The sequence below is a fragment of the Scyliorhinus canicula genome, chromosome 13 (assembly GCF_902713615.1).
Source record: "Scyliorhinus canicula chromosome 13, sScyCan1.1, whole genome shotgun sequence".
NCBI lineage: Eukaryota > Metazoa > Chordata > Chondrichthyes > Carcharhiniformes > Scyliorhinidae > Scyliorhinus > Scyliorhinus canicula.
This window is the reverse complement of record NC_052158.1, coordinates 141,047,361-141,066,062: the sequence shown is the minus strand read 5'-3', so window position 1 is coordinate 141,066,062 and position 18,702 is coordinate 141,047,361. Positions and strand designations below refer to the sequence as shown.

Here is an 18,702-nt window from a genome sequence, read left to right as displayed (position 1 = left end):
GTCACTCACTCTAGGGACGGGATTCTCCTCTACCCGGCGGGGCGGGCCGTGCCGGCGCCGAGGAGTAGCGTGAACCACTCCGGCGTCGGGCAGCCCGGAAGGCGGGGGGGGGGGGGGGGGGGGGGGGGGGGGGGGGAGGTCAGAGAATCCCGCCCTATGTCTCCGAGACGAGGGGGTTAGATCTCGGGAGTACATATTAGAGGGAGACTAACGGTCTCACTTTAATATGCAGATTTGTCAGAAAGTGATCCTGTCCACAATGGGCGGGATTCACATTGCTACATCTTGCGGGATCGCGTGAGATCTCGCGAGGCACGGTGAGCTGGGTAATCACGGAAGGGGGATCTATCGGTTGTACCGCACTGCTTTTGGGGTGGAATGCAGTTGATAGTTCTCACCCAAGATTTCCTTGGTTTACCCAGGATTTTAAGAGCTAAACGGTTAAAGGAACACCAGCTTAGACATAGAACACAGACATAGAGTTCCTTCAGTACAGAAGGAGGCCATTCGGCCATCGAGTCTATGCCGACCCTCTGAAAGAGCATCCTACTTAAGTCCAGACTCCTGCCCTATCCCCTTAACCCACCCAAATGTTTGGACACTAAGGGGCAATTTAGCACGGCCAATCCACCTAATTTGCGCATCTTTGTACTTCTTAAAAAGATAATACTACGGCCACATAGATAAACTGTAATCAGGGAGTGGAATCTTTCCCATATCTTGTTTATCCTTTTTCAGCTTCAAATTCATTTTCAGGTACCAATATTCACTACTTAACTAAACTTGAAAGAAACAGTCGGAAAAAATTGTCTTTAATTAGAATTTTAGCTGTTCTCCTATAAGCCTGAATTTTGAAAAGTCCAAACTGGATTTCTGGCAAACCTCTTCAAGTCTTCAGGCTTATCTTGATATTTTGAGAAGCAAATTGTAGAGCCTTTCCATAGTATCACAGAATTGTTACGACCCAGGTCAAGGCCATTCGGCCCATTGCACCTGCATCGGCACTCTGAACATTTCACTTTGTGTCATTCTGCCTTCCTCCCGTCACCATGTCGATCTCTTGAAAATCATCGTCTAACTTCCTCTTGAATGCCGCGATTGTACCTGCCTCCACCACGCCCTCAGGCAATATGCAATTTGTGAAAATGTTTCCCTTCACATCACTTTTGTTTCTTTTGCCAAGTAGTTTAAATCTGTGCTCTTTCGTCCACAATCTTTTCATGAGTGGGAACTGTTTCCCCCTCTCCACTGTATCCAGACCCCTCATGACTTTGAATGCTTCTGTCAAATCCCTTCTCATTGTCCAAGGAAGAGTCCCAACTTCTGCCAACTATCTTCATAACTTAAGTTTCTCATCCCTGAAACCATTCTTGCAAACTTCTTCTGCACTATCTCCAATACTTACATGTCCTTCCTAAAATGCAGCACCTAGAACTGTACGCAATACTCTAGCTGAGGTCAAACTAGTCTCTTACACAAGTTCAGAATAACCTCCTTGCTCCTCGACTCTATGTCCCTGTTAATAAAGGCCAGGATACTGTATGCTTTAATAACTGCTCTCTCCACCTGTCCTGCCACATATACTGACTTTGTGCCTATATGCACCCAGGTTCCTCTGCTTCTGCACCACCTTTAGGATTGTATCCTTTATTTTATATCCGCCGCTCCGACACTGACCGCCGAATTCTCCGGCGCTGGTTTTCAGGCGGGGACAGGGATCACGCCGCGCCGGTCAGGGGCTGTTGGCAGCGGCCCCCCTGGCAATTATCCAGGCCCCGATGGGGCTGGGCGGCCGCCTGTTTTCGGCCAGTTCTGCCGACATTAAATGGACATGGTCCAGCACGCTGGGACCTGGCTTGTCGGCCGTCTAGCAGGGTCCTGGGGGGAGGCCCCACGGTGGCCTGGCCCGCGATCGGGGCCCACCTTTTTGCGGGCGGTCCTGTGCCCTGGGGGCTCTCTATCCCTCCTCGCCGGCCTGTTTAGGGTTCCGCCATGGCCTGCGCGGAGCAGAAACCCCCTGCGCATGCGCAGGAATATGCCGACGGTTCTGCGCACGCACCAGAACACGCTGGCGGTTCTGAACATACGCGGGACCACGGCGGCCCTTCGGCACTGGTGGGCACGGCACCAATCCCTCCGGTGCTGGCCTAGCCCCCGGAAGTGCGAAGGATTCTGCAACTTCCGGGTGGCCTAACACTAGAGTGGTTCGCTCCGCTCTTGGGGCCGGCGTCGGGCCATCACGCCAAGTGCGGGAGAATCCCGCCCCATGGATCTCCATGTTCATCCTACCAAAATGTACCATCTCATATTTCTCTGCATTGAGCTTCATCTGCCATCTGTCTCCCCATTTCACCAATTGGTCTACGTCCCTCTAAACTGTCCTGTTCACAGATTACAACGCTTCTAATTTTTCTCGCTCCTCAAATTTTGAAATTTTTTCTTTGTACGTCAAGGTCTAGATCATTAATATATTTTAAGAAATGCTGACCCCTGGGGAAACTTCTCTGCAAACCTTCCTCCAGCCCGAGAAATACCCATTAACTGTTACTCTCTGTTTCCTGTCGCTCAGCCAGGTTTTGTTATCCACATTGCCACTGTCTCCTTTATTTCATGAGCTATAATTTTTCTCACAAGTCTGTCATGTGGCACTGTATCAAATGCCTTTTGGAAGCCCATGTGCATTACATCTACAGCATTGACCTCATCAACCCTCTTCAAAAAACTTCAAAAATCTCGAGGAAGTTAGTTTAACTTGCTTTTCCCTTGCAAAATCCATGCCCTTGCAAAATCCATTTCCTTAATTAACCTGCAATTTTCCATGTGACTATAATGTCTGTCTTGAATTACTGTTTCCAGAAGTTTCCCACCACCAAAATTAAACTGACTAATCTGTATTGGCTGGGTCTAAGCGTTCTTTGAATAAGAGGTGTAACATTTACAGTACTCCAGTCCTTTGGCACCACCTCTGAGTACAAGGGAGACTAAAGAATTATGGCCAGTGCCTCTGCAATTTTCACTTTCACTTCCCTCAACCCTCTTGGATGCATTTCATCCTGATACCTTGTCACCATTTAAGTACTAATCCTATTCAATACCTCTTCCCGATCAATTTTAAACCCTTCTACGAACTGAACCCCTCCTCTTTCACCATGGCCTGGGTAGCACCTTCTTCCTTGGTAAAAACAAATCTAAAGCATTAATTTAACACCTCAGATATGCTCGCTATCTCCATGTGTAAATCCCCTTTCTGGTCCCTAATTGGCGCTATTCTTCCTTCTCCCATCCTTTTCCTATTTGTATGCCCAGAGAAGACTTTGACATTCTTTTTTCTGCTAGCTGCCAGTCTCTTTTCATACTCTCTCTTTACATCTCTTACTTGTTCACCTCCTCTCTGTGCCTTCTGTATTCTACGTGGTTCAGAATTGTATTTTCTACCTGACAACTCTGCTGAGCACACTTTCTCTACTTTATTTTAATTTCTGTCTCCTTTTCCATCCAGGGAACTCTGGATTTGTTTGCCTTCCCTTTATTTTGAGGGAGTATAACGTGACAGTGCTCAAACAATCCCTTTTGAAGGTAGCCCATTGATCCACTCCCATTTTCTCTGACCAACCTTTGACTCCAATGACAGTAACTTCATTGCAATGTTAATGTAAGCCTACTTGTGACTTACCCATTGGAGTTAGTTTTTCAGAACACACTCCCGGAACCTTTACTCGCCGCCCTTTACACTGTCACCATGTCAGTCTATATTTGGATAATTAATGTTCCCCATTATAACTACTCCACAGTTTTTACACTGCTTTGTCATTTTCTTGCAGATTTGTTCCTCTATACCTTTCCCACTAGTTGCTGGATTATAAACTGCACTGAGTAACGCAATAGCACCTTTTCTGTTTGTTGGCTTCAGCCAAATTTATTACTTCCTTAAGTCGTACAAGTGCATTATAATTTATTTTTAAAGTCATGCAATAACATCGGGCGCGATTCTCCGCTCCCCAGGCCGGGTGGGAGAATTGTGGGAGGGCCGCTCAGGAACCCCCCCGCGATTCTCCCACCTCCCCCAAAATGGTGTATCGCGTTTTGCAACACGCCGCTCAGAGAATCGCGGGTCGCCGTTTTTCACGGCGACCCGCAATTCTCCGGCCCGAATGGGCCGAGCGGCCTGACGTTCCCAACCTGTTCACGCCGGCGGCAACCACACCTGATCGCTGCCGGCGTGAACATCGCGCGAAAGGTAAGTCTGGGGCATGTGGGGGGCGGACAGGGGATCGAGCACCACAGCCGTGCTCGGGAGGGGACTGGCCCGCGATCGGTGCCCACCAATCATCGGGCCGGCGTCTCTAAGAGACGCACTCTTTCCCCTCCGCCACCCCGCAAGATCAAGCCGCCACGTCTTGCGGGGCAGCGGAGGGGATGACGGCAACCGTGAATGTGCGGGTTGGTGCCGGCCAACCTGCGCATGCGCAGCTGATGTCACTAAGGCGCCGCCAGCCATGTCATTATCGGCGCGCCGCCTTGACGCCAGCATCAAGGCCCGGAGGCTGGGTTTCACGAAACGCCGCTCCTAGCACCCCCCCCCCCCCCCTCCCCCAGGGGGGGGGGGGGATAAGGGGCGAGGAGCAGCCTCCGACACCGTCGTGAAATACTCAGGGTTTCATGACGGCGTCGGCCGTTGCAGAGAATTCCGCCCATTATGTCTATAATAATAATCTTTATTAGTGTCACAGGTAGGCTTGCATTAACTCTGCAAGGAAGTTACTGTGAAAATCCCCTAGTGGGTACACTACAGTGGGTACACACTGTTCGGGTACACTGAGGGAGAATTCAGAATGTCCAAATTGCCCAACAGCACATCTTTCAGGACTTGTGGGAGGAAACCGGAGCACCTGGGGGAAACCCACGCAGACACAGGGAGAATGTGCAGACTCCGCACAGACAGGGACCCAAGCCAGGAATCAAACCTGGGACCCTGAGGATGTGAAGCAACAGTGCTAACCACTGTGCTACAAATGGGCATGACGTTTCTCTGCAAATACACTTGGATTTTCAGGTGGGGCCTGTTTGATGTAACCAGGATCACAGGAAAATCATGTTCTCTTCCCCTTGGGCCTTCAAAGGTCGACCTGTGCCTCCTTGAGCGAGCCTTTTGTCATAGCGCCCGGGTCCATCTCTCGCTTTATCTCTTGGGGCTCACAATGCGGAGGATCTGTTAAATTATCATTTTCTAACTCTCGGTGTGAGTTTTTCTCCCATTTTGGCATAATCCTCTTTGCCCAGAGCCATAACCTCAGCAGGAGATAGGTTGTGATCTCTTCTCTGACCATGGTGGGTGGTCCCCTCCCTGCTCTCTTGGCCCTGCTCAGGTATCTACACGCATTTCCCCTTCACATATGCAAGCAGAGCATAGGAGGAAATGATTCCAACTGTAGGTACTTCTAACTGTGGTTAAACATTGTTGGCAAACTAACTTCCTCAAAGCTGCCCCCCTTGTATCTTCTAACTCCTCATTTAGAAATATACATAGAAAATAGAAGCAGGAGTACGCCATTTGGGGCGGGGGGGGTGCATCACTCCCTTCCGGAACCTGGGAGCGAACTCTGGCCCTCCCTTCCGTGGCCAATCCCCAACCCCAACCCCCCTCCCCCGACCCTCCCAAGCATTCCCAACCATCCTATCCTGAGACATACCTTGGGAACAGACCTGGGTCTTAACTCCAGGCAGAGTATTGCAGCACATCCACTAGCCACTGCTTGGAGTTGGAGAGCTGTCTGATTGGTTGAAAGCTCTCCAAGTTGGGATTTACTTCCAAGGAGCATTAAATTACTGTGGGCTTCTTTGATACGAGCCGACTCTCAGGATAGTGAGCACCAAGAAATTCAAAGCCATTTCTCACTGAGCAGGCAGTCTGCCCTATTAACATTAAGATATTGGGAAACAGATGCCCATTTGCGACCAAAAAGGTGATTCATCATCAAGAGTGGTACCAAGACTTTCTTGGTCAACAAGAGTAGCCACCTAGAGAAAATGGTGAGAGAGACAGAAAGAGAAGGCAGCCGCTCGAGATGACAATCTGCCACTGCCTCCACCAGCCGACAACCCCTATCCTAACTGTGGGAAAATCTGTAAGGCCAAGAGAGGGCGCACAAGTCATCTGCAAAGCCCTGAGTCAACACTGACATCAATCTCACTTCCACCCAGCAAGCTGCGAGAAAGAATCATCCTCGGCATGAGGGATTGCCAGAGATTGTGTTTGCTCACAGGTTTCTTCTCATGTTTAAAAAAAAATGGATAGGATGAGAATCTAGCTGGGAGTAACAATGCTCGTGTTTTGTTTCCTTTCTTTAGTTGAGCACCGTGAAAGAAACCACGTTGAGCGATGGATGACCCAGGTAAGAAATAGTTTACAAACTCAATTGTAGCAAAACTACAGTTAGTTTGCAAAGCAGCAAAGCCCCAGTTGATTTATTATTTTAACAGAAGCAGAACATACTGAATATGTACAGAAACACCTGGGGCAACAGAAGGCAGGCTGACGTTTTGTATAAGGGCTCTTCTGCAAAACACATGGGTTTATATCCTGTAAATTTAATCTGTATCTGACTCATACAAATCTCCTTCCATGGTAAATTTAATGGGAAAGAAATTCTTCTTGGGTGTTAGGGTTTTAAGGGCAGCACGGTAGCACAAGTGGATAGCACTGTGTCTTCACAGCGCCAGGGTCCCAGGTTCGATTCCCCGCTGGGTCACTGTCTGTGCGGAGCTTGCACATTCTCCCCGTGTCTGCGTGGGTTTCCTCCGGGTGCTCCGGTTTCCACCCACAGTCCAAAGACGTGCAGGTTAGGTGAATTGGTCATGATAAATTGCCCTTAGTGACCAAAACAAAAGGTTAGGAGGGGTTATTGGGTTATGGGGATAGGGTGGAAGTGAGGGCTTAAATGGGTCGGTGCAGACTCGATGGGCCGATTGGCCTCCTTCTGCACTATGTCTCTGTCTATGTTCTAGTGCAAAATGAACGGTATTGTATGGTACATCGTTTATATGCCCCACCCAGTATTCAGTTTGATTGAAGGTAACGGAACTGGATATGATGTGTGTTGTGTCATGAATGCAGTTCCACCTTTCTTGCACGACCATACGTAATGGATTTCTATCCCAGCGTGTCATCTCAAAACCTGAAGCTATTTTCATCCATTGTGCTGAATTTCAAAGATATGCCATTGAAGATTTAAGTTCAAACCAGTTGTTCGAGTATGTAGTTTCGGTGCTTTTGAAAGGGAGGGGTTAATGTTAAATGCCAGCTCAGATTTCCACATGGAATATAAGAGCAGGGAGGTTATGATAGAGCTGTATAAAACCCTCGTTTGGCCACATCTAGAGTACTGTGCACAGTTCTCGTCGCCACACGGTAGGACGAATGTGGTTGCAATAGGGAAGATGCAGAGGCGATTCACCAGGATGTTGCCTGGGCTGGAGCATTTCAGCCATGAAGAGACTCTGGTCAGGCTGGGGTTATTCTCCTTCGAGCAGCGAGGGCTAAAATGATCAGGGACATAGACAGGGTCGATAAGAAGTAACGTTTCCCCTCAATAGAGGGGTAATAACCAGGGGGCATTGATTTAACATAAGGGGCAGGAGGCTTAGAGAGGAATTGAGGAAACATTCTTCGCCCAGTTTTTCACAACATTTAAGAATCATTTAGATGAGTGTTTGAAACGCCATGGTAGTCAAATACTCAGAACAAATGCTGGAAAATGGGATTAGAATTGATAGGTACTTGATGGCTAATGCAGACACGGTGCTGAAGGGCCTCTTTCTGTGCTGCAAAAACTCTCTGACAACAGCTAAGGATAAATATGAGCAGCTGGTAGCTTTTTTTATTCAACAATATATTACTTTGGATGTATAATATGATGATCGCCTGTGCTCCAATGTTATTGGGTGCAATACACACAGTTTCCTGCCTGCCTTTTGTCTGTGGCCCTACTTCCTGGCTTTGTGGTGTTTTCCTTCCCCCATGCCACCCTTTCACACCATGGCCATCCCCTGCTCATCACGGGCATGTTGCCTCCTGCCCGACCCCTCCAGCAATCTGTTGAATGAAGCACCTGAAATGTACAGGGATGACCTGTCGAGGCACGACAGTTGCTGGCAGCTGGCCTAAAATGAGATATCGGGCTAAATTTCGAGATTCCCAGCTAGCACGCTTCCTGCCTGCATAAACCATGTGACGGCTTCTGAGACTCCAGAATCTTCCAATGCCCCTTCCAACCAATGAAGCACTTCTGGAATGTCACTGTTGTGTTGTAGGAAATGTGGGTGAATAGGTTCCTACCCCGCTACCTGTGAAAATCTGGACATTCATGTTCTGTTTCCAACTACTAAGTAGAATAGCTCTGCCAGTTTAGTAGAAGTTGTAGCTGCAGTTTACATTCAGAAAAGGCTCCTTTCAAAAAATTATTCATTTCCTTCCTGCTTTGTACTATGTTGGTAAAGGAAGAAATGCACCAATAGGAGACTGTTGGATTAATTGGAGTTTGAACACATGGCCACAGGGATGTATCTCGATCAACTGATTGAGCAACACCTACCCTTGATTGCAATGAAACCTTCATCTGGACATGTATACTGTTCCAAGGGAATGAGAGGCAAGAGGGAAACCAGCTCTTATCTCTTATGCTCTTTGCTGACTGTTGCTCTGTCTTGGTCAGACATATTCAACATCAAGGTTACTAAGGCTCCTTGCGATCTCGTTCAGCTTCATCCTAGGCTGTTCCAACATCATTCACCGAGTAGTATGTTGCTTATTTTCTTCTGATGTGTGACATTTTATTTTTGTCTGCATTAAATTTGTTTTGCACACTGAATATTTGGTGTGGAGGGCTGAATGGTGGCACACCCCTCAGCCTCACGGCGCTGAGGACCCGGGTTCGATCCCGGCCCCGGGTCACTGTCCATGTGGAGTTTGCACATTCTCCCCGTGTCTGCGCGGGTCTCTCACCCCCACAACTTAACCATGTGCAGGGTGGGTGGATTGGCCACACTAAATTGCCGCTGAATTGGAAAAAAATAATTGGGTGCTCTAACTGTATATAAAAAAAATATTTTGCGCAACCCATTCTGTGTTTTTATTCTGCCACCTGTAATTCCTTGCCCCATTGCCGTTTAATATCACCTTTAAATGTCCCAACTTCTTGATGCAATAACACTGGGGGGGGGAGTAAGGGAGATAGGTAGCTTCCAAAGAAGACACAATTGGAGATTACTTGGCTCCTGTATGTATCTCTCGTTCAGTGGACCCAACTTTCCACCAGGGCTGTGCTGGACTCTGTAACATCTGTACGAGCCCAGCAGAACCCAGTAGAAAAACCAGTAGGCCTGGATCCTGCCAGCAATGGGGTTCATTGTCAGCATTGCAATGTGGGTTTCGAAAGTCCTTACATTGTAATCACCTGGTTAGATTCCTTGACTACTTGAATGAAACATCTCCATCTGCTGGCTCGCACAGTAGAAGTCACACAGCATTTGCCAGACTTACGTTTTCTTACTCTTAAACTGGAATTCACTTCTCCCCCTGGTTCCCCTGGCTTTGCTTCCTGCCAAAATAAATTATTTTGTGTTAAAATTCCTAAAACACACATGTCACTGTTATTTTGCGCTGTTGCCTTCAGTTTCTCATACAGTAGTCTTATAAAGGCCAGCAGGAACGCCGAGCAAACTACACCTGCATGCACGCAGACACACACACACCCTTAATACCCAAAATCTAAAGGTGGCGGGTGGCGAGAATAAACAAAAATAGAAGTGGGGAGTGTTGGAAGTACTCTGGCCTGGCAGCATCTGTGGGGAGAGAAAGAGAGTTAATGCTTCAAGTCAAATATTATTCATATTCAAGGAAGCATTAATGCAAGTTGAGCATTTGCGAGATTAATAAGAATGTTCTTGTGGTCAACCAATGGATTTATTGGACGTGGTAAGCATTGATTTCTGAAGACAATCATATGTTTGCTTATTATGTTATTGTTTAGGAACTGATTCTCAGCCATCTGAGACACAGCCGCCTGCTGCACAGCCTCCGCCACCCGGGGTCCAGCCCCCTTTTGCCCATCCACCTGGAACCCAGCCTGCTGTTGCCTTCTCACCTGATTGTTATCCGTATGGTGCTTACCCTCCTGGTGCCTGTCCGCCTGGTGCCTATCCGCCTGGTGCCTACCCGCCTGGTGCATATCCGCCTGGTGCCTATCCGCCTGGCGCCTATCCGCCTCCTGCCTATCCGGCTGGTGCCTATCCGCCTGGTGCCTATCCACCTGGCACACAGCCTCCCATTGTCCAACCACCTGGGGCCTATACCAATCAAGTTCCTCCAGGACAGAAAGGAGCTTCTCAGATGATGCCAATGCCAAGTGGCATCCCAGATTGCCCACCAGGGCTGGAATATCTTGCTCAGGTAAATTAAAAGTTTGATGATATCCTTCGAAAGAAAACGTGCATTGTTGATCACGCAGGAGCTTTTGCTCAATTAGCTGCAGCACAAATAACATGTTTTGTACTTTGAAGAATGCTAGTTCAGCTGTCAGGCATTACTCAAGTGCCAATGTTATTTAGTCAGCTCTTGGGTAAGCCTTTTGACTGAAGTTGTATTCGCCATTGCTTTAACAAAGGTGCATAGAGTCTAATTAACTTAATACCTTGAACACATCGAGACACTCTTTGTGACACTGCTCTCTGGGAATATGGAGCATTGGCTCTTACCCCCTCTGGGGGTATTGGGTTCATAAAATAAATCTAAATGGGTCCTCCTTTGGAGGGACTGCAGCGGTTCAAGGAAGCAATTCACCACCTCCTTCTGAAGGGATGGGTAATTAATGCTGGCCTGACCAGCGATGTCCACATCCCGTGAAAAAATTTGAAAAAGGGTGGCAGAAGGTCATTTACAATTTGCGTGCTGACTTGTATAATTGTTCACTGGTTGTTATTACTTGTACTCTGCCCTCTTTTGTAACCACAATTGAAGTATTATCAAAGAGATTTAAATAAACCTGTTATCCACTGTTACTGCGGTCCTTACAACTGACAGGAATTTTCTCTGTCTTATCTTTTCCCATCTAATAGAAGGGCAGCACGGTAGCATGGTGGTTAGCATAAATGCTTCACAGCTCCAGGGTCCCAGGTTCGGTTCCCGGCTGGGTCACTGTCTGTGCGGAGTCTGCACGTCCTCCCTGTGTGTGCGTGGGTTTCCTCCGGGTGCTCCGGTTTCCTCCCACAGTCCAAAGATGTGCGGGTTAGGTGGATTGGCCATGCTAAATTGCCCGTAGTGTCCTAAAAAGTAAGGTTAAGGGGGGGGTGGGGTTGTTGGGTTACGGGTATAGGGTGGATACGTGGGTTTGAGTAGGGTGATCATTGCTCGGCACAACATCGAGGGCCGAAGGGCCTGTTCTGTGCTGTACTGTTCTATGTTCTAAGTACAGATTGCTCATTGTATTTATCACAGAATATTTTTATCATATATTAATCATAACATATCAGTTCTATTGTTAAATGAGCTAACAGCCATCTGTATATGCTTCAAAAAGCTGAAGCATCATTTCCCTCTCAAATGATGATCAATTTCCCATCTTTGATACTGGAATACGAGGCACCTGTGTGGTCGAGAAGGATCACTGTAAAGGCATTGAGAGTGTTTAGAAAAGGGGGTGCAGAGTCATTCTTGGCTCGAATTGCCATGGGTATTCGGGTGCCTTTCACAAATGCAGTCTGGAGACACTCAAGAACAGATGTGATCAACATTGTTGTTCTTTTGCAAGACCCCTATGGAACCCTAAACTTCATAATATGTTACCTACAGACAGATCGCATATTAGCTACAGCACTCAAACTGAACTATAATTTAAAACCACAACATTTAAGAATTGTGCAATGCCAATCTCACCTACGCAAATGAACAAACTCTTAATGACTGTTAAAATATGATCTTGATAACACAGAAACCCTGAACTAATTATCAGAACATTATTTTATGCTGTTCTTTCTATCAGTTTCTGTGTTTTTATACTTAAAGTGATTGATTGTAAAGCTGACCTGAATTTAGCCCTCAGACAAAATGGAAGTTGATTTTTAAATAAATCAATCTTTAAACCATACAGTCCATGTGCCTTGCTGCAGATTCTCCAATCTGTGGCAATAATCTTTCAAATTTACGCTTCTGTAATTTTGAATCCTCTGTGAGATCCTTTCTCCTAACTTTCTTTGCTCCAATAACTAAAGCTTTCCCCATGTCAATCCTTTAGCCTCTCACTCCTTAAATCAGTCCGGTAAATCATCCAATATCCTACCTCTAACAGACTGCTCGGAATTGCACACCGCAGCCGCGATTCCGAGCCCACACTCGCTGTCCGTGGGATGGGCGGTGAGGGCGGAATATCCCCCGGGAATTGGGAAACACAATTCCTGCCAGAGAGGTCGGTCTTCCCTCTTTTACTCGGCCCTGGCTGGTGATGCCATGAGATTCACACCCACAAAGGTTGTCAACCCATACTTGTCAAATTTGAAGGAATTTTAATATTATTAGCGGCGCCCCACCTTCACCCTCCCCTCCCACCCCCAAGTGATTCCCCGCTCACCAAATAACCTCTCCAACGTGACATCATACCGATGAGGTTGGGAACAGTTTGGGCCAGGCGTGAGGCAGTCGAGAGATCCCTCCAGGGGCGCAGAGGTAAGTACAGTCCCGGGAAGGGGGTGGGGAGGGTGGATATTGCGACATGCCACTGTCCCCTGGCACAAGTTGGCACTGCCAGGTTGGCATTAACCTGGCAGTGTCAACCTGTGCCAGTGGGCAGTGCCGGGGCAGAACCTAATGGGAGCCCCGTGGGATGGGTTGCGTTGTGTGGTGGGAGGGGGGAGGATGGACATTGAGAGGGGAGTGGATGATGGGAAGGATTGTGAGCGGCTGGAGTTATCCAGCGAAGAATGTCGTGGGGAGGAGGGGGTGGGGGGGGGGGGGTGGTGGTTTGCCGCCAATGAATATCAGGGTAAGAGGAAAGCCCCCCCACCCCCCAAAACCTTTATGTTGTGGTCTGGGGGCCATTAGGCAGCAGCATTGGTTGGGGAGCCCTTGAAAGATGGTGCACCAATCTCTTTGGAGTTGGTTCCCCGCCTGTAAATGAGACCCTGCCCTGCCAGAGTGTCGGCGTAAACTACGCCCGCTCATTTTCTTTTGGCAAGGAGGCTCGAGATTCCATGAGAAAAGTGGTCTGTGGAACTGCAGGGTTCCATGCCAGATTTCTGTCTAACAATTTGCCAAATCCTGATAGCTTTCCGCCCAGCATTTCAACTGTAGCCTAAGCAAAGGTCCAACGTAAGGAGTAGCAGTAGCCCATTTGGCACTTCATGCCTGCTTCACCATTTTGGGCAATCATAGCTGATCTTGCACCTTAAATAAGAGCAGAGGAAATACGCTAGGTTTTTAAGATGTGTCCTCCATGAAGAGAGAGCTCAAGGACATGAGAGGTTGGGATGGGGAAATGACACTGTGAGACAGTGGAACTGAGGAACTGACATGCTGCACTGCACAAATCTCCCCAGATGTTCCACCTCCTCATCAAAATTCATGCTTGGCCACGTTTAAACATAGAAACATAGGAAATAGGAGCGGGGGTAAGGCCATTCAGCCTTCCGAGCCTGCCCCATCATTCAATATGATCATGGCTGATCGTCTATCTCGACACCATACTCCCCCGCCTTCAGATTCAGCACCCTCTGAGTTAAGAAGCTTCTCTTCCTCTCAGTCCTAAATGGCCTAACCCCGCAACCTGAGACTGTGACCCCTTGTTCTAGACACCCCCTCCGACAGAGGAAACAACATCCCTGTCAGAATTTAACACGTTTCAATAAAATCCTCTCTCGTTCTTCTAAATTCCAGTGAAGGGAGGCCCACTCCACCCAGTCTCTCCTCACACGACAAGCTTCAGCATCACCATTGCACATATGTGGGGGTCATGTGTAAACCTTCAGCCATGGCTCTCTGTAATGAGAGAACTGCCGCATCTTCCGATAGGGAAGGAGTGCGCACTATTTGCCAGGTAAACATCAACATCTACTTAAATGGATTTCTTAGTTGCCTAAAAGCTTTTAGGGCTACAACCAATTTCTCTGGCAATTATCCCAATACTTTGACAGGAGAGCTGTGGAAATCTGGGGACAGGAAAAGATCGAATGGGGCGGACTGTCAGCAGAAAAACAGCCACTGTGAACAGTGCTGTCCTCTGCTGTTTAACCCCTACATTATAGTGGAGGCCCGAATTTGATGCAGCATTGGGTCTATCCGCCACATTAAAGGTGTTACATAAATGATGTTATTATCCTTCACAGTCGTTTTGAAAGTCTTTAAAAGTTTTATCCATAAGCTAGGTTTTTATTTTAGAATAACTATAGCCTGAAAATTACTGTTTGCAATATTTCGCCTAATATGCCCACTGTTTCAATGCAGGCACGTGAAGCGATTATCTGTATATGTAAACAAGTCACTATAATTATAACACATTCCTTGGATTTATAGGGATGTTCCAATGTTCAAAATGCCCAAAATTGCCAATTGACATTGTTCCGACTAAAATTAATGTTCCTTTTCATGCAATTTCGTCCTTCATTTGTTTAGTAAAGAAAATTAATGCTCCTGTTTCTGTCACAGATCGACCAGCTTCTGGTTCACCAGCAGGTGGAACTGTTGGAAGGTAAGTTGCTGTATGGACAAAATGCAAAAGGGGGTGAAATCAGCTTTGCGAGATTAAATCTGCTTTATATCCGCCCTGATTTTCTTGTCATTTGCCGAGTTCCAGTTCCTCTTTGATTTATGGAGGAGATCACGCCACACAACCTCAAGTATTTCCCTGTATGTTAGAACTAGGGGCGGCACGGTGGCACAGTAGTTAGCATGGCTGCCTCACAGCGGCAGGGACCCTGGTTCGATTCCCAACTTGGGTGATTGTCTGTGTGGAGTTTGCAAGTTCTGCCCGTGGGTTTCGTCCAGGTGTTCTGATTTCCTCCCACAGTCCAAAGGTGTGCCGGTTAGGGTGATTGGCCATGCTAAGTTGCCCCTCAGTAGGGTTACAGGCGAGGGCAGGTGGGGTGCCTCTTCGGAGGGTTGGTACAGATTTGATGGGGCGAATGGTTTCCTTCTGCACTGAAGGATTCTATGATTCTACAAGAGCTGGCCCACACTTTAGCTGCATTTATAAAAAAGTACCTTTAGAAACAGTACATTTATAATAAGTATTTACACTAATCAGTAATGCTCAGTGTCCTGTTTTTTTCTCTACCCATGACAAGTGTTTCTGTGAAACCAGATTTTTGGTGCCTGGTCTAGATCTTGTATACAGCAGAACTGTCAGTTCCATCATTTAAGAGGCAACTTGCATTTCCAACATGTGGGAAAAAGCATCCAGTTCAACAGTGGGTGAAGATTGCATGTACAATATGTAAGGCAGGAGTTCCATTTCTAATATTTAGACAGGGTTTATCTTTGCCACGTGTAAGACGGAACTCATAGTTCCAGACTTGGGTGTAGCAGAAAATAATCTCACTAATCAGTCAACTTCAAAAAGGAGTTCAGGCTAATCTGTGTCCTAAGGCAGGGATTTCAATCCTGGGCTGCTCCGTAGTGGATTTTGTTCACCCTTCAGAAGACGCAGCGTGGGAGGGCCCCCCGACAAATTTCACGCCCCCCTCGCGATTCCCCCCCCCCCCCCCCCCCCCCCCCTCCCCCCGGCTCGGAAGAATCGGCGTTCGCCGTTTTTCACGGTGACCGGCGAGTCTCCGACCCGGATGGGCCGAGCGGCCTGCCGTTCGCGACCGTTTCACAATGGCGGCAACCACACATGGTCGCTGCCGTCGTGAAACGGGTGTGGAGATGCCCGTTTGGGGCTTGTAGGGGGCCTGGTGGGGAATGAGCACCACGACTGTGCTCGGGAGGGTACAGGTCCGCGATCGGTGCCCACCGATCGTCGGGCTGGCGTCTCAGTCGGACGCACTATTTCCCCTCCGCCGCCCCGCAAGATCAAGCCGCCACGTCTTGCGGGGCGGCTGAGGGGAAAGACGGCCACTGCGCATGCGGGGGTTCGAGCTGTCAGCGTTGTGACGTCAGCCGTGCATGCGTGGGTTGGAGCCAGCCAACCTGCGCATGCGCGGCTGATGTCATTAGGCGCGCCAGCCGCGTCATTCTCGGCGCGACACCCCCGCGGCCGAGATTTATGGAACGCCACACCTAGCCCCGCTGGGAGGGGAGAATAGGGGGCGAGGAGCGGCCTCCGAGGCCGTCGTGAAACTCAGCCAAGTTGACGACGGCCCTCCCGATTTTTCCCTGGAGCGGAGAATTCCACCCTGTATATTTTGTTTCACTCTTGGGAGCCTTTATTCCACCTTGTCCCTGCCGGTGGTGCCTCTGAATGATATTGTGTGCTTATGAAGGAGTTCCAATTAATCCGTAAATGATGGCGGAATCGTACCATATTTTTTCAAAGTGTCGGTTCCGGGGAGGAAACTGTTGAGAATCCCGCCAATGGCGGGAAAACTCACCAGATATTGAGGCTCTTTAAGAATTTTATCCCTCCCCCACCCCCAAATGATTCACGGCGAGCTTGTGGTGGCTCGCCTCTGATTTGCCTACCGCGGGAAAACTTAATCTCTACAATCAGTGGGGAGCTCCTTATAAATGCCTCCCCAACCTTTGTCTAAATCCAATCGGGGGAGGGGGGCTTCCACAAAGATAGCAGCAGGATTTTAGGAGGGAATCCTTAGCAAACTCCTGGATGGTGTGGAGCAGAGGCATGACACCCTCTGCCCACATTCCCACAGACGTCCATCAACCAAGGTCACCACCTTCACCTGGGAGGCAATGGCCACGATTGTGACTGCCAGCCCGTTGCATAAGAGGATGGGGCAACAGTGCCGGAAGAAAATGAATGACCTTCTTCATGCAGCCAGACTCAGTCTGCCTCCTGGTGTATACCGCTGCACCCCTTCACGGTGATCTCTCATCACTCAGCCACCTCATGGATACCCAACACTTCTCATGGTGCCTGGTGCCACCCTGCCTCCCCGTGACCCCCCACCCTCCACATGCCAGACTTCATCGCCATCTGACCTCGCAGAGCCCTTGCCTACACTCTCCCCGTCTGTCTCATTGCCGGACAAACTCAAGTATAACCGGTGTTGTGAGTGGGAACAGTCTGCTGGAGCCATGCCCGGGCTGAGATGCCTAACGCCCTTTGAGAAGAGAGCCGTTGAGCTGGCAGGCGAGGAGCAGGACCGCACCAGTGCAGAGGGCAAAGTGGGTGCAGCAGACAAAATTGGGAACTGTCAAGACATGCAGCCATGGTGCAAGCCTCACGTGAGTTAACTTTCTCCCATCATTTATACCCTGTGATGCACTGATGCCATCTCACTCCTCTTGAAGTTTATCTGTCAACCAGCCCGGACCTTCCTTGCACCCTTTGGGCAGCATGGTAGCACAAGTGGATAGCACTGTGACTTCACAGCGCCAGGGCCCCAGGTTCGATTCCCCCCTGGTCACTGTCTGTGTGGAGTCTGCACGTTCTCCCCGTGTCTGCGTGCGTTTCCTCCGGGTGCTCCGGTTTCCTCCCACAGTCCAAAGACATGCAGGTTGGTGGATTGGCCATGATAAATTGCCCTTAGTGACCAAAGAAAGGTTAAGAGGGGTTACAGGGATAGGGAGGAAGTGAGGGCTTAAGTGGGTCGGTGCAGACTCGATGGGCCGAATGGCCTCTTTCTGCACTGTATGTTCAATGTTCTAATAGTGGCCCCAGCAACTCTGAGGGAGCCATCGCGAAGATTAACATCTCCGAGGCATCACAGTTATCCTCCACCAGTGCAGATACTCACACTTCGGCGGGATTAACCAGCAGGCAATCTTCTGGATCACTGATTGGTGAGCACCTCATAGCTGAAGATCCACAGCACGCGGAGGAATGGATGTCCATGGGAACCGGCACTTGGAGAGATGCTGGAGCCCAGGAGTCTGCTCAGTTCCTGGCCAACGACGTGCCCCTGGGAATGGTCGTCCCAGAGCTACAGGAACTGCAAAGGCAGAGTCGCGAGCCACAGGAAGGGATTACAGCATTGGTCCTCGGACTACAAGGCTAAGTGGAAGAGTCCCATCGCCTTCTGTCCGAGGAGTTGGTGTCGTCACCCCAACGCAATGAAGCCCAAACTGCAAGCGTGGCATCCGCTGTGGAGACCTTGCCACAGGCTGTGCACTCCACGGTTGGAGAAGTCTGCTTCATGGCTCAGCTCATGGCCTCCATGGAATGAGCTCCATGGTGCAGGGCTTCAACTACATGGTGCAGGCACAGGCCTCCGCCCGCCCCCCCCTCTTTATTGTCACAAGTAGGCTTACATTAACACTTCAATTAAGTTACTGTGAACAGCCTCTAGTTGCCACATTCCGGCGCCTGTTCGGGTACACCGAGAGAGAACTCAGAATGTCCAATTCACCTAACAGTCTTCCGGGACTTGTGGAAGGAAACCGGAGCACCCGGAGGAAACCCACGCAGACACGGGGAGAACGTGCAGACTCCACACAGGCAGTGACCCAAGCCGGGACTCAAACCTGGACCCTGGAACTGTGAAGCAACTGTGCTAACCACTGTTCTACCGTGCCCCCAACATCTACAGGTTTTTGAACTG

General features: G+C 48.9%; 1 protein-coding gene across 2 annotated transcripts in view; it reads left to right on the top strand.

Annotated features, from left to right (window-relative positions):
• LOC119975811 (phospholipid scramblase 2-like) overlaps window positions 1-18,702 on the top strand; it is a 100,752-nt gene that overhangs the window by 49,475 nt on the left and 32,575 nt on the right. For both annotated transcript variants that reach the window (XM_038815685.1, XM_038815686.1), the window contains exons 2-4: window positions 6,349-6,392; window positions 10,029-10,447; window positions 14,690-14,732. In XM_038815685.1, coding sequence (XP_038671613.1) covers window positions 6,380-6,392; window positions 10,029-10,447; window positions 14,690-14,732 — 475 coding nt within the window. In that variant the 5' untranslated portion in view covers window positions 6,349-6,379. The remainder of the gene's footprint in view (window positions 1-6,348; window positions 6,393-10,028; window positions 10,448-14,689; window positions 14,733-18,702) is intronic.